The sequence below is a fragment of the Tachypleus tridentatus genome, chromosome 4, assembly GCF_004210375.1.
Source record: "Tachypleus tridentatus isolate NWPU-2018 chromosome 4, ASM421037v1, whole genome shotgun sequence".
In the NCBI taxonomy this organism is placed as follows: domain Eukaryota; kingdom Metazoa; phylum Arthropoda; class Merostomata; order Xiphosura; family Limulidae; genus Tachypleus; species Tachypleus tridentatus.
The window spans coordinates 8,744,861-8,766,635 of record NC_134828.1 but is presented as its reverse complement, the minus strand read 5'-3'; the positions used below and the strand labels follow the sequence as shown (position 1 = coordinate 8,766,635).

Below are 21,775 nucleotides of genomic sequence, written 5' to 3'. Positions count from 1 at the left end.
CATGTAAACTGATATCTTGAAAACATATATTAATACTTGTAACTTTTTTCTTATTGTGTGATTCCTTCTGGTTGAAACCTTCCTAAAGATTTGTAAGTTTGGGGTAATGATTAACCCAGGTATAATTTAGTACTTTACTCATTTGTTGTTTCTCTTGGGTTTCTACACTTTCCTTATAATTAATTAGTGAAATCTACTAAGTTTCTTATCCTAATAAGAATATTTAATTAAGTTGGATAATATTATACACTAGTTAAGTATCAGTTATTGATGTAAACATGTAACAGTGCTTTAACAGAGTTATTACTAAGTTCACATAAATTTTTAATGACAAGAAACTCACTTGAAGTAAAAATGTATTCTCAAAATCGCTGGTATGGATATTAGAACTTTAAATAAAATAAAGTACAGAACAACGTTTTAACCTTCTTAGGTCATCTTATTTTGTTGTATAAAATAGCTTATAAAAATGGTTTCAATCATTGCTGTGGTTTTTATCACAGTCACCACAAAAAGCTCTTGAATGAATGAAACATGTTATCAGCAATGGATATGACAAATATATTGTGATTGGAATACTACTGTTATACACTTTAAATTTTTGAAATCCCAAAAATGGTAGATAACAAATGTTTAAAGTGTAATACTAAGGTTTTGTGACAAGTGTAATTTTCTTGTGACAAATGTAATTTAATATTTTTTTCCCTTCTAGTCTGAAATAATGAAATTGAAGGACTACATATACAACAATATCACTGGTCAGATAGTGGTTCTTGCATCTAAACAGAGAACACTAGAAATCACTCAGGAACAGCTGCGACAACATCAATTGGATCAAAATGTCATACAACACATTGTAAAGATTTCAGTAAGTACAATAATAAATCTGGTTTTAATGCTTTATAAAAACAGTTTTTTTATTTTACAGTCTGTTGCATAAACCCACAGCTGTTTTAAGAATAGTACAGAAAGTTATTTGGACTGTTAGAAATGTAGCTCAAAAACAACTCAATCTTGGTTAAGTCAAACTAGCTCATTCCTTAAGCCTAATGTTACTAAAAGATATGAACCCTTGATATACATTAATCACACAAGTGCATTCATTCATGAAAGATAATGAAAGTCATACAAGCCACATATTACACTTCCTTCAGTTCTGATGCAAGTTGAGGTATGGTCAAATTTGTGTACTGTATTGGAAGTAAATATGGACACAGTGGATAAAATTGTTATAAAATGCAGATACAGAATGAACCCTCACTTTTAATTTGAAAACTAGATGCATCAGAATAGAGTCAAGCATTGATATTTTACACTAGTTTTACTGAATAACAGTCAAGAACAGTCTCCATAGAAACTAGTGCAGTAGTGTAACGTTTACCATAGAACTAGTGCAATGCAGCTGGAAATTTTAGTTTTAGAAGTTCAATGTTGATACGAGTTTTATGATTTTTGTTAACAAGATTGATACACACAATTTTCTCTCTTAACACAAATATATTTTAATATACAGTTTATAATAACGGTTACTACAAATAATGATTTATATTCAAAACCTTTAAAACAATGCCGAGTCTTGTACTTGGTCTGGAACTGAATATTTTATTGAAGGTTCACAATGAGTGAATTAATTCTGAGTTGATATTATTACACTTTGCTTAATAGCTAGCCTCATGCCGTTTACAAGCTGACTTTTCTCTGATGCAGATATCCTATAATACCTAAAGTTAGTTCATTGAAGATAAATGGTTTGTAATGTTTGAAATCCATAAATGTTCCTGGTAAAATATCTGTAATTTTCCAATTAATAAGCATTCATCAATGTTATAGCTTCTGAGGTTTATAATATACTAACTGTAGAAGACCAACAATATAAACTGTCTCCCTGCATTGTGTTGGTTACCTTTTTTTCATAAGCTTTAAGATGAGGTTCTAGAAAGTTCAGATGGCAACAATATTTGAAGACATGCTAGTGCTTTCATTAAACATGTATTGTTGATTCTTACACTCTAGAATCTTCTACAAGTTTAGAGAACAGGTGGGACTTTAGCAATACACATTTAACAATACAAGTTACATGCTTATCTGAATATATATTTAACTAAAATAAACATTGTAATTAAATACATAATAGTAAATCCATTACAGCATTAACAGTCACCATAAAACTAGAGCAGTGCAGCAACAGTCACTGTAGAACTAGAGCAGTGCAGCAACAGTCACTGTAGAACTAGAGCAGGGCAGCAACAATCACTGTAGAACTAGAGCAGTGCAGCAACAATCACTGTAGAACTAGAGCAGTGCAGCAACAGTCACTGTAGAACTAGAGCAGTGCAGCAACAGTCACTGTAGAACTAGAGCAGTGCAGCAACAGTCACTGTAGAACTAGAGCAGTGCAGCAACAGTCACTGTAGAACTAGAGCAGTGCAGCAACAGTCACTGTAGAACTAGAGCAGTGCAGCAACAGTCACTGTAGAACTAGAGCAGTGCAGCAACAGTCACTGTAGAACTAGAGCAGTGCAGCAACAGTCACTGTAGAACTAGAGCAGTGCAGCAACAGTCACTGTAGAACTAGAGCAGTGCAGCAACAGTCACCGTAAAACTAGAGCAGTGCAGCAACAGTCACCGTAAAACTAGAGCAGTGCAGCAACAGTCACCGTAAAACTAGAGCAGTGCAGCAACAGTCACCGTAAAACTAGAGCAGTGCAGCAACAGTCACCGTAATAATTGAAGAGATTTGTGTAATAATTTCCAGGTGTGTTTGTGTTTGAAGTAAATTTTAATTCTTTTTAATTATTAAAATTGTTTCCGTTTCTTCACATGAACATTAGAAATTTATTAATGTTAATGTAGTAATAATTACTTCAGTCAGTCCTTTAAGGGATTGTTCTATAATAAATGTCTATTTTGTTCTTATTTGTGTGTGTTTTAAATGTATTAAAATCCATTCATAATTTGAGTTTTCTTGTACTGATGGCAGTATAAAGCGATACACGTAATATCTGTTTGTACAACTGTCTGTGAGTATTATAAGTAAAAAAGTGAAAATTATTACTGTGTTTGTGTAGGTTGATCAAGCTGTTGGTGACATGTTTAATAACACCCTGTCTTTTGGAGCTTCAGACAATGTCAGTGTTACATTTCCTGAATTGTTGAAGCAAGCCCATGATATGGTTCAAATGTACTTAGAACTGATTCAGCAGGTAGTATATTTTACTGCCCTCTATTAAAATTACTAATTTTTCATGTTTTGCTTATAATAATTTTATTAACTTTGCTTCAATTGAGTCTTTAATAGATTTATTTTGAAATTTTCATGTAAACATTCTTCTCTGTTGTCCTTTATATGAGTGTAAGTTTTCATCCTGTTGTTTATGACCATGCAGCAATGTTCATTTTTCGTGTTGTTCTCTGATATTAAGCTTTCTCTGATCTGTGTTCAGTTTCTGGTGAAGCTTGTAAGTAATGCGGTTGACAGTTTAATCAGTTTTCAAATATTTGTTAAGGTTTCTCAACTCTTGATATTATTCTATACAAATGATCTGGTATGAATAACACATGTTTATAGTAAAGTCATTTAAGTTGCTGACAAGGTACATTATCTAGAATGTTGTGTCCTAACCTTAAAAGATATGAAAAGATAGACATAGATCTAGAATAGCTCTTTAGATAGTTTTGATATATGGCTTGAAAGTTTTAAAATTCAAATTGTCCCTCAGTTAAGTTTCATTCTCTGTAGCTAATTTTTGTAAAGAATTCACGTGTTTCAAAGACTTTAAATATGTAGTTCACATGGCTAGAAATAAATTATTGATATATTTTTGGTATTTTTTCTTCCTCAAATTTTCATAATTATGTTTCAAAAGTACTGTAACTTTTGTGATTTCTTTATATCTACTTTTCCCAGTTTTACTTTTAATAAAAGCATTTTGGGTAGGTCTTAAATATTGGTATAAAGTTTTGTCATAATTGGCTCAAACTTTTCAGTCTATGTCTGAATAGTTCACTTAAATTGAATGGCTGTTATATTTTTATTTCCATGTAACGTACGATGGCTGGATGGACATTTTAATTATTTCTGTCCTATCCTTCACTCTAATTCTTTTAGTATAAGATAGACAGTCACGTATGCACTGAATGTTGTTGTTTCTTATCTGTGACCTTCACTGCAATCCTTTCAGCATAGGATAGACAGTCATGTACGTACTGAATGTTGTTGTTTCTTATCTGTGACCTTCACTGCAATCCTTTCAGCATAAGATAGACAGTCACGTATGCACTGAATGTTGTTGTTTCTTATCTGTGACCTTCACTGCAATCCTTTCAGCATAGGATAGACAGTCATGTACGTACTGAATGTTGTTGTTTCTTATCTGTGACCTTCACTGCAATCCTTTCAGCATAAGATAGACAGTCATGTATGCACTGAATGTTGTTGTTTCTTATCTGTGACCTTCACTGCAATCCTTTCAGCATAGGATAGACAGTCATGTACGTACTGAATGTTGTTGTTTCTTATCTGTGACCTTCACTGCAATCCTTTCAGCATAGGATAGACAGTCATGTACGTACTGAATGTTGTTGTTTCTTATCTGTGACCTTCACTGCAATCCTTTCAGCATAGGATAGACAGTCATGTATGCACTGAATGTTGTTGTTTCTTATCTGTGACCTTCACTGAAATCCTTTCAGCATAGGATAGACAGTCATGTACGTACTGAATGTTGTTGTTTCTTATCTGTGACCTTCACTGCAATCCTTTCAGCATAAGATAGACAGTCATGTACGTACTGAATGTTGTTGTTTCTTATCTGTGACCTTCACTGCAATCCTTTCAGCATAGGATAGACAGTCATGTACGTACTGAATGTTGTTGTTTCTTATCTGTGACCTTCACTGCAATCCTTTCAGCATAGGATAGACAGTCATGTATGCACTGAATGTTGTTGTTTCTTATCTGTGACCTTCACTGCAATCCTTTCAGCGTAAGATAGACAGTCATGTACGTACTGAATGTTGTTGTTTCTTATCTGTGACCTACATCAATTAACAGGACATGTAATTCTTTTAAACAAACACTTGATTATGGGAATGTTGTGAGCTTAGGTGTATAAATGGATGGTACAAATGATTCTATACTTGTATGGTTAGTTTTAAATTCTATACTTGTATGGTTAGTTTTAAATGTAATTCAAGCAATGGTTTGATGTGAGAAAGATTTTATTGTGAAATTAGTTATTTTATATGGTAAGGAAATAAATGCTTGTAGTATTTTTTAAGAACTATTAGTTCTCTGATTTTTGTTTTGTGTAGTTGAAAGGCCCTATGGACAGCCAGCAGTTGACCCAATACAGCAATGCCACAGATACTGTGGGACACCTACTTAATTTGACCTTAAACAGCTTGCTAAGGGATTACAAAGAAGAGCTGAAGGTATTAGCATATGAAAGTGCTTAATCTGAAAGTACATGTTAAATTAAACAAACTTAGAGATTTGATAGAATGTTTAATAAAACAAACACAAAATTACACTTGTATAACACACAAAGTCTATGAAATTGTGTATTATGATATTTTCATTGTGTCTGCACCCAAGAAATTTGTCATTGACAGATTTAAGTGATAACAATACTGGTTATGTTAAGAATATTTGTGAATATTCAGTAGCAACATTATTTGTATATACAATGAAAAACTTAAAATCTTTGCAATGTGAGCTCATAACGTTGTTGTTTAACTTAAAGGAGTTTTACTGTGTATAAATTCAGTTCAGAACTGTATGTGTGCAACAGTGACTTGAATGTTTTATCTATGCAACAAAATGACCTGAATATTTTTTTTCTAATAGATACTACAAGACAATTGCAACCATCTGTTAACCCAGTATTCTCAGTTACAAACAGCTCAGGCAGCTACAGATCATAAAGCTGATACAGCTCTTCTGAAGCTTCACTATTTAGAGAGCCTGCAACGTAAGTTGATATGTTTTACTTTTGTTGTCCTGTATGCTATCAAGTGTTTATTCGGTTTGAAGAAAATGTATAATTTACTTTTAAACTGTTGAACATGACATGTAATTACAAAAAAAAGTTCGACCATTTCCAGATGGGATACGTGTGAAAGGTCACGCCATCCCGTTTGTTGACCTGCATTCAAAATTTTATTGAACTACTTTTTCGTGAATTTGTCATTATGTTTGGTATACAAGTCTGTAGTTTGGTACAAATTGGGAACTCAAATTACTTATACTGACAAACTAGAATATAAAATAAGAATCTCCTATCTTTTATATTTTCTGAGCTATCACTGTATTTAGTGAATCAAACACAGTGGCTCTAACATTTTGTCAGCTATTTTGAAATATAAGTGTTCTCTTTTTTTCAAGACAAACCTTTGCGCTGACAAGTTGATCCTTAACCTGTTTACATTTCATATTTTTTAGATGCAAATATAGCTTAGGTATTAAATGTGATACATTATTATTGATCGATTATAGTAATTTATGAATTTTTGGTTACTTTAAATGTGTATATGAAACTTGAAAAAATATTTGGTGTGAAATTTAAAAAGGCTTAGCATCCTATGGCAAATGAGTACAAAGGTCCTTGTTACTAGAAGATATAATTGTTTACTATATTTATTTCTTTATTGTTGTATATTTTTAGAAAAATAAGTTTAAGAAATTATTTGTAAATAGTAATAATTTATATATAATTTATAATAATTGAAATGTAACTGCATTTTACTAAATACTAGTTCACTAAAGCATAACCAAGACAGGTCACTTTGTAAAGGTTAAAGGTCAGTTTTATGCCATTAGATACAGTAACGTGAGTGCACATGTGTCGCATCAGTGCAATTTTGTGATGTTAGCCAAGCATGGCTGGAAAAATAATATAAGTGATAAATATATAATGTTATGATATTTAAGCCATTTAGAGTAAACATCTGCGCTTTTGTGTTATAATCTGTAGTCATTGTAGAACAAAAAACAGCATAATTTATATTTATTTCTTAATTTATTATGACTGTTATGAGGTTGCTAAAATTGTCAGACACTTGTACAGTTAGGCTAGAGAAAATAACATACAAAATATAAAGTTTTACTATAAACAAACATTTGAAATGTATTCAGGAATTTTTCGAGATTACACAAATAATATCTAAGATTTTTGGGATAAAAAATAGTTTTTAATCTTAACATGAAAAAGCACTTCATACTCAATCTTGTAGTGAAACAGACTCGATATTTTCACAAACACATCCTAAGGAAAAAATATTTCATTAAAAAATCTAATTTTTTGTCTACAAAAGACTTGTAATATTTACTAAAACTATCAAATTTTGTGAAGGTACACATACTGTATCAAAGGCTACATAATAAATGCATAACTTGTATGTTATACGAAGCTCACCGTGAAAGGGTTAATATGACATTTTTATTGATCAACTATGAACTTAAGTAACTTAAATTATATAAATTATATATAATTAAATTGACTCATGCATATAGTTAGATTTGATATTGTAGATTAACATTCAATAATATTTTGCTAATGCTGTGTGTGTTCAAATATGTCGTTTTAATGACATTGCAATTTGCTTTTGTTGATCATACCCTTTGCTAGTCTGAACCTTCCATTAGTTCCAATTATACAATTATTACCTACAAATTACTGAAGGTATAATTTCACATTCTTCTGGTTTAAGAAAACTTTTGTGTTGAGTCTTACAAGTACTAAAACCTCTTTAACCAGTACAAATAACTTAAAAACAGTAAGCTTTCCATTAATCTGGTTGTGATTGAAGTTATGCACCAACATATGATTATTTAAATTCCATTTTTCTTACTGCAAGTAGCAAGTTAAACTACAACTTACAGTGGAAAAAATTTTTAAAAAGTTGTATTTGGACATAATTTTGGTTGATTGTGGATCAATTTACATGTAAAAAAGTTACCAGTAAAATCTTCAACAGTCACTTTACACATCAGATAATGAATAAGCAAGCTCTTTAAAAAATAAAAATTCACAAAGCGAAGTCCAAGGTGAATGTTGATAAAGTTGCTTGTAAATTGATTTCACTGTTGCAAAATGTTGTCATTTGTTGAGAGCAGTTTGGTAATGGACTGTAAAAATAAGTATTTTCTTAAAATTAATTATTATTAGTTGTGATTTCTTTAATATAAAATAGTTTTTATGCAGAGTAAATTGTAGGCTTCTACTTAAGATTATTTGCATTGCTCAAGAATGATTCGTAACATCAGCAAGTAGCTTGCTGCTCTTTGTGAACATTTATTACTGTCAGCTGAAGATTCTCTTTTCCTCCTGCTGTGAAGAAGTGACTATAGCCCTGCATTAACTGTAAAAAGATGTATCTGGTCAGAAATATTCTCTTACTGGGTATCACCATAAAGGCTGCTCTACTAGGAGTAGATGTCTCATTCTACACAGGTTGTGTGATTTGCACCAGGAGAAATCTTAAGAAGAAAATTCATATATCTTCTGTAAAGTATTAGGTTGTCCAGAAATAAATGTCGTTTCTGAACTTCAAAGTTTGGAAAAGTATAAACTAGTGCTGTAAAACTTGCTTTAATCAAAGTAAGCACCATTTGCTTCAACACGTTTTTGACAACATGTAACGATGCTGTTTATGCCACTGGTATAGAAATCAGTTTCTGTGGTCAGTGAACTTCCTGAAAGCTTCTTCTGCAGCTGCCTGGTTTTGAAAGCATTTATTGTTTAAAAAGTTGTCAAAGTGCTTGAAAAAATGAAAATCTGTAGGGGAAAGGTCTGGGGAATAAGATGGATAAGGCAGAACCTTGATTCCCAATTTGTTAAATTTTTGGGGCATCATCCTTGACAGGTCTCATTCACTAATTTTGTTGATCTTAAGTCAGGCCATGTAGAATCTACTTATCCAACTTTTTTGTCTTTCCAATTATATGTAGGTGGTTGACAATGTTTGATTTCTTTGTGCCTAGCTTTCCTGCAGGCTCACATACTGTTGTGTGAGGATTTGTCTCAACTGTTTCCCTTAATGCGTTTTCATCTAACAACGTCTTTTTTTCCACGACCTTTGTGGTCTTCAAGACTTTCATCTCCATGTTGAAACCTGTTTGTTCAGTAACAGATCCATGGCCGAATACCTGGTTGATGTTCTGTGTTGTTTTGGTAGCTTTTTATCCAAGTTTAAAGTTGTAGAGGAAATTCAGATGAAAGTCCTTCTTGTCTACGCTGCCTTGAGGATTGCAAAACTTACCCTGAGTAGAGTTGAAATGGCAGACAATTAAGACACCTTGTAAGTGACAAATGTTGGATTAAATTAACTGATGATAAGTTACTAAATATTCAGCTTCTAAATGTCATCATGAGGATTCAGACATTTATTTTTGGACAACCTGATATGAAACAATTAACACAGAGGAGTAGAATAAAAATCACTTGCAGTAAGATATAATTTTTAACATGTTTGAAATGGTGGGAAGTAAAATTCATACTTTTTCCTACATAAGAATCAGCTTAACACCTTAAGTTTTGTTACTGTTTGTGCAGACTCTTGTGTGGTGACTTGTGACAAACAAAATGGTGGGAAGTAAAATTCATACTTTTTCCTACATAAGAATCAGCTTAACACCTTAAGTTTGTTACTGTTTGTGCAGACTCTTGTGTGGTGACTTGTGACAAACAAAATGGTGGGAAGTAAAATTCATACTTTTTTCTACATAAGAATCAGCTTAACACCTTAAGTTCTGTTACTGTTTGTGCAGACTCTTGTGTGGTGACTTGTGACAAACAAAATGGTGGGAAGTAAAATTCATACTTTTTTCTACATAAGAATCAGCTTAACACCTTAAGTTCTGTTACTGTTTGTGCAGACTCTTGTGTGGTGACTTGTGACAAACAAAATGGTGGGAAGTAAAATTCATACTTTTTCCTACATAAGAATCAGCTTAACACCTTAAGTTTGTTACTGTTTGTGCAGACTCTTGTGTGGTAACTTGTGACAAACAAAATTTGATCAGAAATGCCCTTGCTGGCTATGAATGATGTCTGTTGTTAAACCTTTTTTTGTCAAATTTATTAGGCCTAATTAGACACCACAGCATATTGCTAAACACAAGTGTGGACTGAAAATGTTTATAAATCTTGAAAATTTGTAGTTTAATGTATTTATTTTATTTTTTTTTAAAAATTGTAGTAATTTTTTATGATTGATTGTGTCTTCATTTACCATAGAATTTTCAGAGCAGGTGTGACTGTGCATTAATGACAAAGCTACATCAGTCTAGGTTTTAAAAATAACCTTCTTTTCTCTTGAACTTTTACAGAGAATAATCACGATTTGGTAGGAATTACAAGTGGCAGTATTATGACATCACTAAATCCTGAAGATGTTCAAGGTTCAAGAAAAACAGGTATTAACATTTATTTTCTACTTCTATTGCAGTCTTGGATAGACTGAGTTAAGTACTCAGTAAATAGGCTTAGTGAGTGAGTGACTTTCTGGTTTCATTAACTCATTTCTTGCTTTCTAATATTTTAATTTCAGATTCACACAACAATTTTTTTACCTAATATTTGAATGTTATAAAAATTAATATTTTAAATAAGTTATCTTTATTTTTTTTTTTTTTTACACAAGACAGTGAGGATCAGTGTTCAAAGTAACAATTAAGCCTAACACAAATATTTTTGGATACAGTAACTACACAGTTTTTTTTAACTTACAGTTGAATTACAGAAGTTACAGTGTTTGGTTACAGTGTCTTATGAGCTAGAAAAGTTTCAATGTTTATATTTGAAATACAAAAATTATAATGTTTACACTCGAACTATAAACACGTTTCTCAATGACTTCTAACCTTTTTTGTTTTCATTTAAACAAATGTTAAAGTTAACAAAATGTTAGTTACATTACAAAGATTTTAGCAACGTAGTCTTTAAAAATTAAATTCCTAATATAGTATTATAAAATTCTCTGTTTACACAAATTTAAAGAATAACTTTAACCATAGAGAAAATACTAATTAATATAAAACCAAAAGTACATTTAACAAAAGGTTTGAGCTTGTAATTAAAAATTTTATATTATAATACATAAGCAACTTGTATAACAATCTTGAAGGTTATTGAGAGAGAACGAAAACAAGTTATTGTTTGGAATTTTTTTCTCTTGTCTTTAGATGCTCATACCAAACCAACAGAAATGAGAACAGTCAAATGAGTATGTGCAGCTTTAGAAGGAAGCATCCATCCACCTAAATCATAAACTGTTCAATTTTTGTATCCCCCAAATTGCTTTCACAGATACCTTACGTTTCAATTTTATTATAATCATGTATGCATATTTTTAAACCCCACAGGAATTTATCTAATGTATTTGCTGAGAATTTTTTTCCTGTGTCAAATGTAGTTTTAAGTTTATATTAAATACAAGTATTGTGCTCAGCTGTGTCATAAAGTACGAGTGAATGATGAGAAATTGTTTGTCAGTAGCAGTTGTGAAGTTTATATGGGTGCTGTATATGACAGATGAGGTTTTTTGTAATCCAAGTTTTTTTTATTTTCTTTTGGTAATGTATGATGCCAGAGCAACCTTGTAAAACGTTAAATGTGATAATCTAGTACGTGTTATTATAGGGGTATCTGCATTAAGTACTTGGTGTTGATTCTTACTGTGGAACATTCATTGTAACTAACGTACTACTGTTTACATCCAGCGCGCTTGAGACTTGATGTTCCACATGGTGCATGTTGGTTCTGTGGTAGAGCTCTTGGTTTCAAAGCTGTTAAGACGGGTTCCTGCCCATAGAATACCACAAAATAGTCTCAACACTTTAAGCTCTGTTGTATTATAAGAGTGACAGTAAATCTCTCTGCATGGGTGGTTGAAGTCCTGCTAATTGGCTTCCTTTACCTCTGGCCTGCAGTTTCAAATTAGGAACAGTGGCAGACAGTCTTAGAAGCTTTAGCATAAATACAAATTCAAATACATTGATTTTTTTAAAGAAACATCTGCAACACTTTGTGAACAAATATGATTAAGAAACCTTCACCCATTCATTGAGAGACTGAGTTTTTCTTCGAGGTGCTTCGTATCCATTACGTTATAATAAGTTTCTTACATGGTGCTCACCATGCATTTCATACTATAACTCGTACTTACATTTGAACATGACTTCCTAGATTTTAATATTTTCATTCAAGATTCCTTTGGTTTATCATATTTGAGAGATTTCATGTATTATTCTTTCTGTTTTAGTATTTTTGTTTGATTGATTGTTTATCAGAAGTGTACTTTTAGGAATTCCTTGTTTTTTTAGTATCTTTGATTGATTGTTCATCAGAAGTGCACTTGTGTACTTCAGAAATTCTTTGTGTTGAGAGCTGGCTTTGAGCTTCTAGATTTCATTATTTTTTGTTTCAACAAATTTGACCTATGCAAAGTTGCCTTACATGGACTACTTAAGCCTAAAGGTTGCTTATTGATACTGTAGATTAATGTGACAATTCATAAATATATATACACACACATGGTATTATGGATCCCATAATTTTGTGTTGAAAATATCTGCATAAATTTTTTTTATTACAAAGTACCTTGCCACTCAAGCCAAACTAAACTAGTGAAGATTTACCTTGGTTATATTGTCAGATATGAACACCAGTACATTGTGCTATCTTTACTTACCTTCACTAATAGTTACTTGAAAAACTGACAGGACACTGACCACATAAAAAATAATAATACAAATTAATTTTGCTTTTCTTTAATAAAGCTGTGTAATTTTTCTCTCTTGATTAATTTAGGTTATTTTAAAGACTGCAATTCATTAATTAGAGTGTGTTTGTCTTCTTGATGAGCTTAAATGTAAAGGCGTGATCTTAATGGAAGGGATGCATTTATGGGAGGGACATGCTATTTTCCACATACTGATCTTTAAAACAAGGCTATCTAGTTAAGAAATTCAGTTATTCTCTTCACACACCTTGTACTTCAGTTCTCAATTCAAAGGACAGTCAAATTAAGAAGCCATATTGTTCTTTTATGGTTTTAAGACATCAGGCTTCAGGAAGAAGACAGGTTAAGATGTTTTGTGCATTGTTGATTGACTTAAAAAAGAACCATTTTGCAGTACGAGGGAAGATTTATTATAAAGTTGTGTTATGTCCTTTTGAAAGTCTTCTATGTTGAAGATGAGAGAATTAGATCATTGGTATAAAACTTACCTCCACTAACGAAAAAACAGTGCAGGTTAAAAGTCATCTTGGTGACACCTTGTGTGAAGAAACTAGACAAATAAGAAAAATAATATTTGTGCAAGTCACTCTTTAACTACAATATGGAAAGTCTAGAAAATATCTTTAACTCTCTAGTTTGTGTTAAACTTCTTCTGTAAATGAACCTACTTAGAACAAAAAACTTGTGATATTTTCTTGAGAAATTAATGTACTTTATGAATGAATGTTAAGATAACCAGATTGAAAGAGTGTATTAAGTTTCAAATGTTTGTTCTGTGTATAAAAAAAAAGCCAGAAATTTCTGGTGAAGTATATGTACATAAATGGGGTAGGATTTCTGCACTACATGATGCCAATGTTACACTTGTGTTAATTACAAACTTAGATTAAATATTACAATGCTTCTATGTTAAGCCTAAAATGATGCATCCTTACACCTGTATAAAATACAAATATTAAGTATTGCAACGCTTCTGTGTTAAGCCTAAAATGATGCATCCTCACACCTGTATATAATACAAATATTAAGTATTGCAGCGCTTCTGTGTTAAGCCTAAAATGATGCATCCTCACACCTGTATATAATACAAATATTAAGTATTGCAATGCTTCTGTGTTAAGCCTAAAATGATCTATTCTCACACCTGTGTACAATACAAACAAATATTAAGTATTTTGCCACTTCTGTGTTAAGCCTAAAATGATGCATCCTCACACCTGTATATAATACAAATATTAAGTATTGCAATGCTTCTGTGTTAAGCCTAAAATGATCTATTCTCACACCTGTGTACAATACAAACAAATATTAAGTATTTTGCCACTTCTGTGTTAAGTCTAAAATGATGTATCCTCACACTTGTGTACAAGTTATTGAAGGTTGAGGTAACGTGAAGTAGTTTAATATACATTGTTAGTCCTGTTAAAGGAGTTTGAAATGTTTAATGAATTACATTGATTCACGATTAGGACGTTGTAATTGATTTGCACTCATAAAATTTATCCAATATTTCAAATTCGTAGATGCTGGTAATATAGTTTTTAAAAAATCCCTTTCTTTAAAACTTCCTCATGCTCTTACAGAATGACTGCTGTAAATAGCTCATCCGATAGCAGTAAAAATATTATTTTTCCTTTAAGTTCACACTTGATGTTTTCAGGTTTTATAGGAGAGTGACGTAACTGTTTTTTGTTGCTTATGGAGCTGGTAGTAGTTTTCATACAGTAGTCACTTTGGTACAAGTTGGCTCTATCATGGAACTCTAGATGTGAAAGTTTGTAAGCCTTGTGTGATATCTTACACTTTAAACTGTGGGTACTCCCAAAGTGCAGGTGATAAGGTGCTGTTGACCGATTGACCTTCCCTCTGGTCAGCAGTTCAAAATTAGGAATGGAACCAAATAAACTTTATTACCTTTGCCATAAATGCAATTGTCACTCATCTGGGAATGTTATTTGGGAAACTTACCCACTTGTAAGATGTTCAAAAACAGGACAAGTTATGTCATGTTGTGTTTCATCTTGCTGGTTTCTGAGTTTCTTTTCCAGAAAAGTTATGTCATGTTGTGTTACATCTTACTGGTTTTTTTTTCCAAACAAGTTGTGTTGTGTTACATCTTACTGGTTTCTTTTCCAAACAAGTTGTGTTGTGTTACATCTTACTGGTTTCTTTTCCAAACCAGTTATGCCATGTTGTGGCACATCTTACTGGTTTTTAAGCTCTTTTTGGATACAAGTTACATCATGGTGGTTTCTAGATTTCTTTCATTGCAAGTGGCACCATATTGGTGTCAAAGTTTCTCTCAACACATGATAAGTTACATTGTACCACTCACTAGGTTCCTTTCAGAAACAAACCACATTGTTATGCTTTCAACACATGGTACTGGTTTCTTTCAACACATGATAAGTTACATTGTACTGGTTTATAGGTTTCTGAACACTAAAGACAGTACTTAACAACAACTGTAACCACTTCAATGTTTCCATTATAGTTTCAAGTGTTTCCACGTACAACGATAGCCTTACTCAAGAAATACAATCACTGTACATATTACTAGACAGATACCAAGATTATAATTAATTCTAAACTTTCTGTTTACTGTTACTATTAACCTAGTAAATATTTCATTTAAATAAAGTATATAATTACTAGCAACACGTTTAATGTTTTTTTTTGAGAGACAATTACAGTGTAATACTCCAATTAAATAAAATTCGTAGTTTATGTATTGTTGTGTTCATTTTTTTTCTTTGCATATACCTAAGACTAAATATTCCTAAAATGAAATAAATCAAGTGCTAAGTTTTGGTAGTGAACAAAGTGAAAACTATACCTGTAGGAAGGCGCGTGGGTTAGCAGTGCTCGTGTGGAAGATGTATTACAAACACTGGTTAACAGAAATGAAACAGACTAACTTTGTGCTTCTAAACATGTTGTAAGGCAAAACAAAACTCGATAAATAATAAAACTGAGACGTGTATGACGTCAGTTATACATTTATGAAATACCTAATAAATCTGTTGATCTTATATTCATTAATTCGAATACGTAAAATATATCAATAAATTACTGTTTCTAGATGCAGGAATTTCTTGTGAACTTACAATTAATTAAGATTACCTGTATCATCCGTGGTCTAGTATTTTAACATTGGTTTATATGCTAACTAAACCAGATATTATTCTATACAAACGTATAGCTTTACAAGGCCTAACAGAACTGTGTTTTTATTAAAACCACCAGTAATTTCACAAGGCCAAACGGAACTGTGTTTTTATTAAAACCACCAGTAATTTCACGAACGGAGCTGTGTTTTTATTAAAACCACTAGTAATTTCACAAGGCCAAACGGAACTGTGTTTTTATTAAAACCACCAGCAATTTCACGAACGGAACTGTGTTTTTATTAAAACCACCAGCAATTTCACGAACGGAACTGTGTTTTTATTAAAACCACCAGTAATTTCACGAACGGAGCTGTGTTTTTATTAAAACCACCAGTAATTTCACGAACGGAGCTGTGTTTTTATTAAAACCACCAGTAATTTCACAAGGCCAAACGGAACTGTGTTTTTATTAAAAACCACCAGTAATTTCACAAGGCCAAACGGAACTGTGTTTTTATTAAAAACCACCAGTAATTTCACAAGGACAAACGGAACTGTGTTTTTATTAAAACCACCAATAATTTCACAAACGGAACTGTGTTTTTATTAAAACCACCAGTAATTTCACGAACGGAGCTGTGTTTTTATTAAAACTACCAGTAATTTCACAAGGCCAAACAGAACTGTGTTTTTATTAAAACCACCAGTAATTTCACAAGGCCAAACAGAACTGTGTTTTTACTAAAACCACCAGTAATTTCACAAGGCCAAACGGAATTGTGTTTTTATTAAAACCACCAGTAATTTCACAAGGCCAAACGGAACTGTGTTTTTATTAAAACCACCAGTAATTTCACAAGGCCAAACGGAATTGTGTTTTTATTAAAACCACCAGTAATTTCACGAACGGAGCTGTGTTTTTATTAAAACCACCAGTAATTTCACAAGGACAAACGGAACTGTGTTTTTATTAAAACCACCAGTAATTTCACAAGGACAAACGGAACTGTGTTTTTATTAAAACTACCAGTAATTTCACAAGGCCAAACGGAACTGTGCTTTTATTAAAACCACCAGTAATTTCATAAGGCCAAACGGAACTGTGTTTTTATTAAAACTACCAGTAATTTCACAAGGCCAAACGGAACTGTGTTTTTATTAAAACCACCAGTAATTTCACAAGGCCAAACGGAACTGTGTTTTTTATTAAAACCACCAGTAATTTCACGAACAGACTGTGTTTTATTAAAACTACCAGTAATTTCACAAGGCCAAACGGAACTGTGTTTTATTAAAACCACCAGTAATTTCACGAACAGAGCTGTGTTTTTATTAAAACTACCAGTAATTTCACAAGGCCAAACGGAACTGTGTTTTATTAAAACCACCAGTAATTTCACGAACGGAGCTGTGTTTTTATTAAAACTACCAGTAACTTCACAAGGCCAAACGGAGCTGTGTTTTTATTAAAAGCACGTGTAGTTGGAAACGACATCATAAGATTGAGGTTTTACAGACGTGTGTTTTTTGTTTTGTTTTTTCAGACGACGAAAACCTGTTGTAGGTTTAGTAGTTAATATACCGTATTGTCAATGGTTCTCGAATCACGGATTGCCGCTGAACACACTCTCAGCTGTGTGTAACAAGGTGGTTGATTACATGGCGACGAATATTACCCCCTCTCTGGCCAACAGTTCTAAGTTAGGGATGTCTGCACGTGGACACCATATTACCCCCTCTCTGGCCAACAGTTCTAAGTTAGGGATGTCTGTACGTGGACACCATATTACCCCCCTCTCTGGTCAACAGTTCTAAGTTAGGGATGTCTGTACGTGGACACCATATTCCCCCTCTCTGGCCAACAGTTCTAAGTTAGGGATGTCTGTACGTGGACACCATATTACCCCCTCTCTGGCCAACAGTTCTAAGTTAGGGATGTCTGTACGTGGACACCATATTACCCCCTCTCTGGCCAACAGTTCTAAATTAGGGATGTCTGTACGTGGACACCATATTACCCCCTCTCTGACCAACAGTTCTAAGTTAGGGATGTCTGTACGTGGACACCATATTACCCCCTCTCTGGCCAACAGTTCTAAGTTAGGGATGTCTGTACGTGGACACCATATTACCCCCTCTCTGGCCAACAGTTCTAAGTTAGGGATGTCTGTACGTGGACACCATATTACCCCCTCTCTGGCCAACAGTTCTAAGTTAGGGATATCTGTACGTGGACATCATATTACCCCTCTCTGGCCAACAGTTCTAAGTTAGGGATGTCTGTACGTGGACACCATATTACCCCTCTCTGGCCAACAGTTCTAAGTTAGGGATGTCTGTACGTGGACACCATATTACCCCTCTCTGGCCAACAGTTCTAAGTTAGGGATGTCTGTACGTGGACACCATATTACCCCCTCTCTGGCCAACAGTTCTAAGTTAGGGATGTCTGTACGTGGACACCATATTACCCCCTCTCTGGCCAACAGTTCTAAGTTAGGGATGTCTGTACGTGGACACCATATTACCCCCTCTCTGGCCAACAGTTCTAAGTTAGGGATGTCTGCACGGGGATACCATGAATTTGCTGACGTTCACACTGATTACAACTCATTTTGTACACTTTTATATTCGGTTCCTCAATTTGTTGGATCTGACTTGGGGTACTATTTTTAAGATTTGCGTGTTTACCCAATATACATTACGTTAATGCAGTGGTTCATAACCAGGAGTGCTCGCTTGGAGGTGCGAGATAGCGTTCCAGGGGGGTGCGAGATTTCATTTCATGTATGGATGAAAACTTATTTTTATGTGGGCCGTGTCGGGTTTATGCAACTTTTAGTTTGTTGTAATATTTTTTTCTGTTTCAAATGTTTCGTTTTTGTTTATATATCATTAAAAACTAGTTATAAAAATTTGTTTTGGCTACCTTCACCTTTATTCTTAAACAAATAATTACTGTGAGGGGTGCGAGAACACATTAAAATTTTTTAGGGGTGCGGGGCATAAAAAAGGTTGGGAACCACTGGGTTAACGTAAGGTTCTGTGTTTGGAGATGATGCTATGTCACCTCGCACGTTTCATCATTAGCAAAACTCTGTCCACCTATTTTGTTTTTTTTAATGGACAGGGATTTATTGATAAAGTTGTGAAACTTAGAAGGTATCACCATTGGTGATCATGCAGTATATAAACAACTACCTTTTGGAACTTCCATCACGTAAAAATACTCGTGTATGGAAAATTCAGGTAAGATTAGCGACTCCGACGGAACATTTCAGATACATCACCATTCAGTTGTAAGTTTACGGGCTTACAACGCAACAATTCGATTCCCCCGGGGTGGTCAGAGCGCAGACGATTAGTTGTTTAGCTTTGCGTTAAAACCATAACAATTACTCAGTTAAATTTCACCACATCAAATAATCTCGCACAGGAAATAATTTTATCCGACTCGGAAAGAGGATTAAAGATACAACGTTGCTATTCAAATAACTAATCTAACCCTAAACCTTAGAAACTCGCAACATTAATATGTTAGTTGTAACACTAACATTAGTGATTTTGTTTTTTTAAATACTCATTCATAACGCTTTTAGGGTTAGCGGAATTCATTAAAAATGATAGAACTTAGTGTTCCATAACGCACCTTGTACTACACAAAACACACACTTTTACACATTTTATAAAACAGAAAAAAAACCCGTTAAATATCGATTATTGTTTGTTTTTTTAATTTCGCGCAAAGCTACTCGAGGTCTATCTGTGCTAGCCGTCCCTAATTTAGCAGTATAAGACTAGAGGGAACGCAGCTAGTCATCACCACCCACCGCAAACTCTTGGGCTACTCTTTTACCAATGAATAGTGGGATTGACGTCACGTTATAACGCCCCCACTGCTGAAAGGGCGAGCGTGTTTGGTGCGACTTGGATTCGAACCCGCGATCCTCGGATTACGAGTCGAACGTCTTAACACGCTTGACCTTCGTTTATTGCTCAAAGATTTTTATTCTTAATTCGTGTATTCACCATCTAGTGGTATTAAAAAAAGTTATACGACTTCAGTAAATATATATATATATATATTTTCTTTTCATTATTTTGTCAGTTCCGTTTCCCCGTAACTATACGTTAAAAAAGTGGCTTACATTGTTTTAATGTGACTGCAGTTTTTTATCGTACATTACAATCAATTAAGTTCCAAATGTCTATCAGTACTACTTGGGAAATTGTAACAAGACATAAATACAATAGGAACAATGTAATCAAGTGGATGCCAGACAACAGATAGTGAGTTAAAACTGTATCGTGTGTCTCCGTAGGTAAAATATTTATGAGCGCAAAAACTGGATTTGACACCGATACATTTAAGGCTATAATTATCCGAGTGCATTTCTACTATCTTCGTAAAGCTTATTGTCTTGTCTTGCATTAATTGAAAGTATCACCAAAAGGTGTCGCCACTATAGCATACCTTTCAAAAATGCAACTTTAAAGTAAAAACGTGAAGGGTCACGTGAAGTCACTGAGACGCCATCTTTCGGTTTCTTTCTGCGCATATGATGATAGTGTAATAACTTTAATTTAACTAACTGTACTCCTAAGCCCGGCATGGCCAGGTGGGTAAGTCACTCGACTCGTAATCTGAGGGTCGCGGTTTCGAATCCTCATTACACCAAACCTGCTCACCAATTCAGCCGTGGGGGTGTTATATGGGCATTATTCGTTGGTGAAAGAATAGCCCAAGAGTTGGTGGGTGGTGATGACTAGTTGCCTTCCCTCTAATCTTACACTGATCAATTAAGGATGGCTAGCGCAGATAGCCCTCGTGTAGCTGTGCGTGAAATTCAAAACAAACCGAAAACCTGCTATCTTTGTCTCTCAAATAGCGTAAATATTTTTTACCAGGTTCTTAATGAAACCTAATCTCTCATGATACAGATAGGGCCATTGTTAATATTCGGTTTGTGCTTTTAGTGAACAATTTCAAACTATTGTTTTCTGATAGAAGTTTAAAAAATAATTTATTTGTTTCATTGGTAGACAATGAAAACAAGTTAAAGACAATAACGAATTATAGACAATAACGAACTTGTGTGTATTTTCTATAGACGTCACTGAATGTGTGTGTTTAGTAGACGATAACGAACTTGTGTGCATTTTTTATAGACGTTACTGCATGTGTAATTATTTGGTAGACAGTAATAAATTTGTTTCATTGGTAAGTAGCTTCTGAAAACAATGGTTTGCTTTGAATTTCGCGCTAAGTTACCTAAGGGCTATCTGCACTACTGGCCCTAACTTACCAGTGTAAGACTAGAGGGAAGGCAGCTAGTCATTACCCTCTTTTACCAACGAATAGTGGGATTGACCGTCACATTATAACGCCCTCAGAGCTGCAAAGGCGAGCATGTTTGGTGTGACGGGGATTCGAACCCGTGATTCTTACAGATTACGAGTCGAACGCCTTAACCCACCTGGCCATCCAGGATCCTTAAAACAATGGTCTCTCGATGTTATAAATACCTTCTTAAACAATAAGTACAGTAGTTTTATAATTGTATAATAAAACAATTCTGAAATTTGGAATATTCTCTTGCGGAGGTTTTAGTTTACACGAGTACAATTATATAAAAATGTAAATTGAATATTTAAATAATTATTCAACACTATTTTTGTAGCAAATTATTGTAGTTAAATAAATGTTATTTTGTGAAATTTAACAGAAGCACGCGTATACGTTTAACAAATATATATACGCTTGTTTGTTATTATGTACAAAGTTAAATTATGGGATATCTGTGTCGTGGCCTCCACGAGGAATTTAAACCCGGTTTTTTATCGTTATAAACCTGCAAACGAGCCACTCGGAGGCTCATGACAAATATGCGTATCATAAATTGTGTTTTAACAAGTTCCAA

At 33.5% G+C, this 21,775-nt stretch overlaps 1 protein-coding gene across 1 annotated transcript; it reads left to right on the top strand.

Moving 5' to 3' along the window:
* Positions 1-718: 718 nt before the first annotated feature.
* LOC143248533 (uncharacterized) lies at positions 719-15,473 on the top strand. The gene is made up of 6 exons (XM_076496955.1): positions 719-868; positions 3,069-3,203; positions 5,314-5,433; positions 5,849-5,972; positions 10,331-10,417; positions 11,186-15,473. Exons 1-6 carry the CDS (start codon positions 722-724, stop codon positions 11,224-11,226), a joined length of 654 nt encoding a protein of 217 aa, XP_076353070.1. The 5' UTR covers positions 719-721; the 3' UTR covers positions 11,227-15,473.
* Positions 15,474-21,775: the final 6,302 nt, after the last annotated feature.

What these genes read in the sequence shown, in the direction of transcription:
- LOC143248533 (XM_076496955.1), top strand. Translation starts at nt 722, where the DNA reads ATGAAATTGAAGGACTACATATACAACAATATCACTGGTCAGATAGTG. An exon ending in AACACATTGTAAAGATTTCA is followed by an intron (nt 869 to 3,068) that starts GTAAGTACAATA and finishes GTGTTTGTGTAG; the next exon opens with GTTGATCAAGCTGTTGGTGA. An exon ending in TCAAGGTTCAAGAAAAACAG is followed by an intron (nt 10,418 to 11,185) that starts GTATTAACATTT and finishes TCTTGTCTTTAG; the next exon opens with ATGCTCATACCAAACCAACA.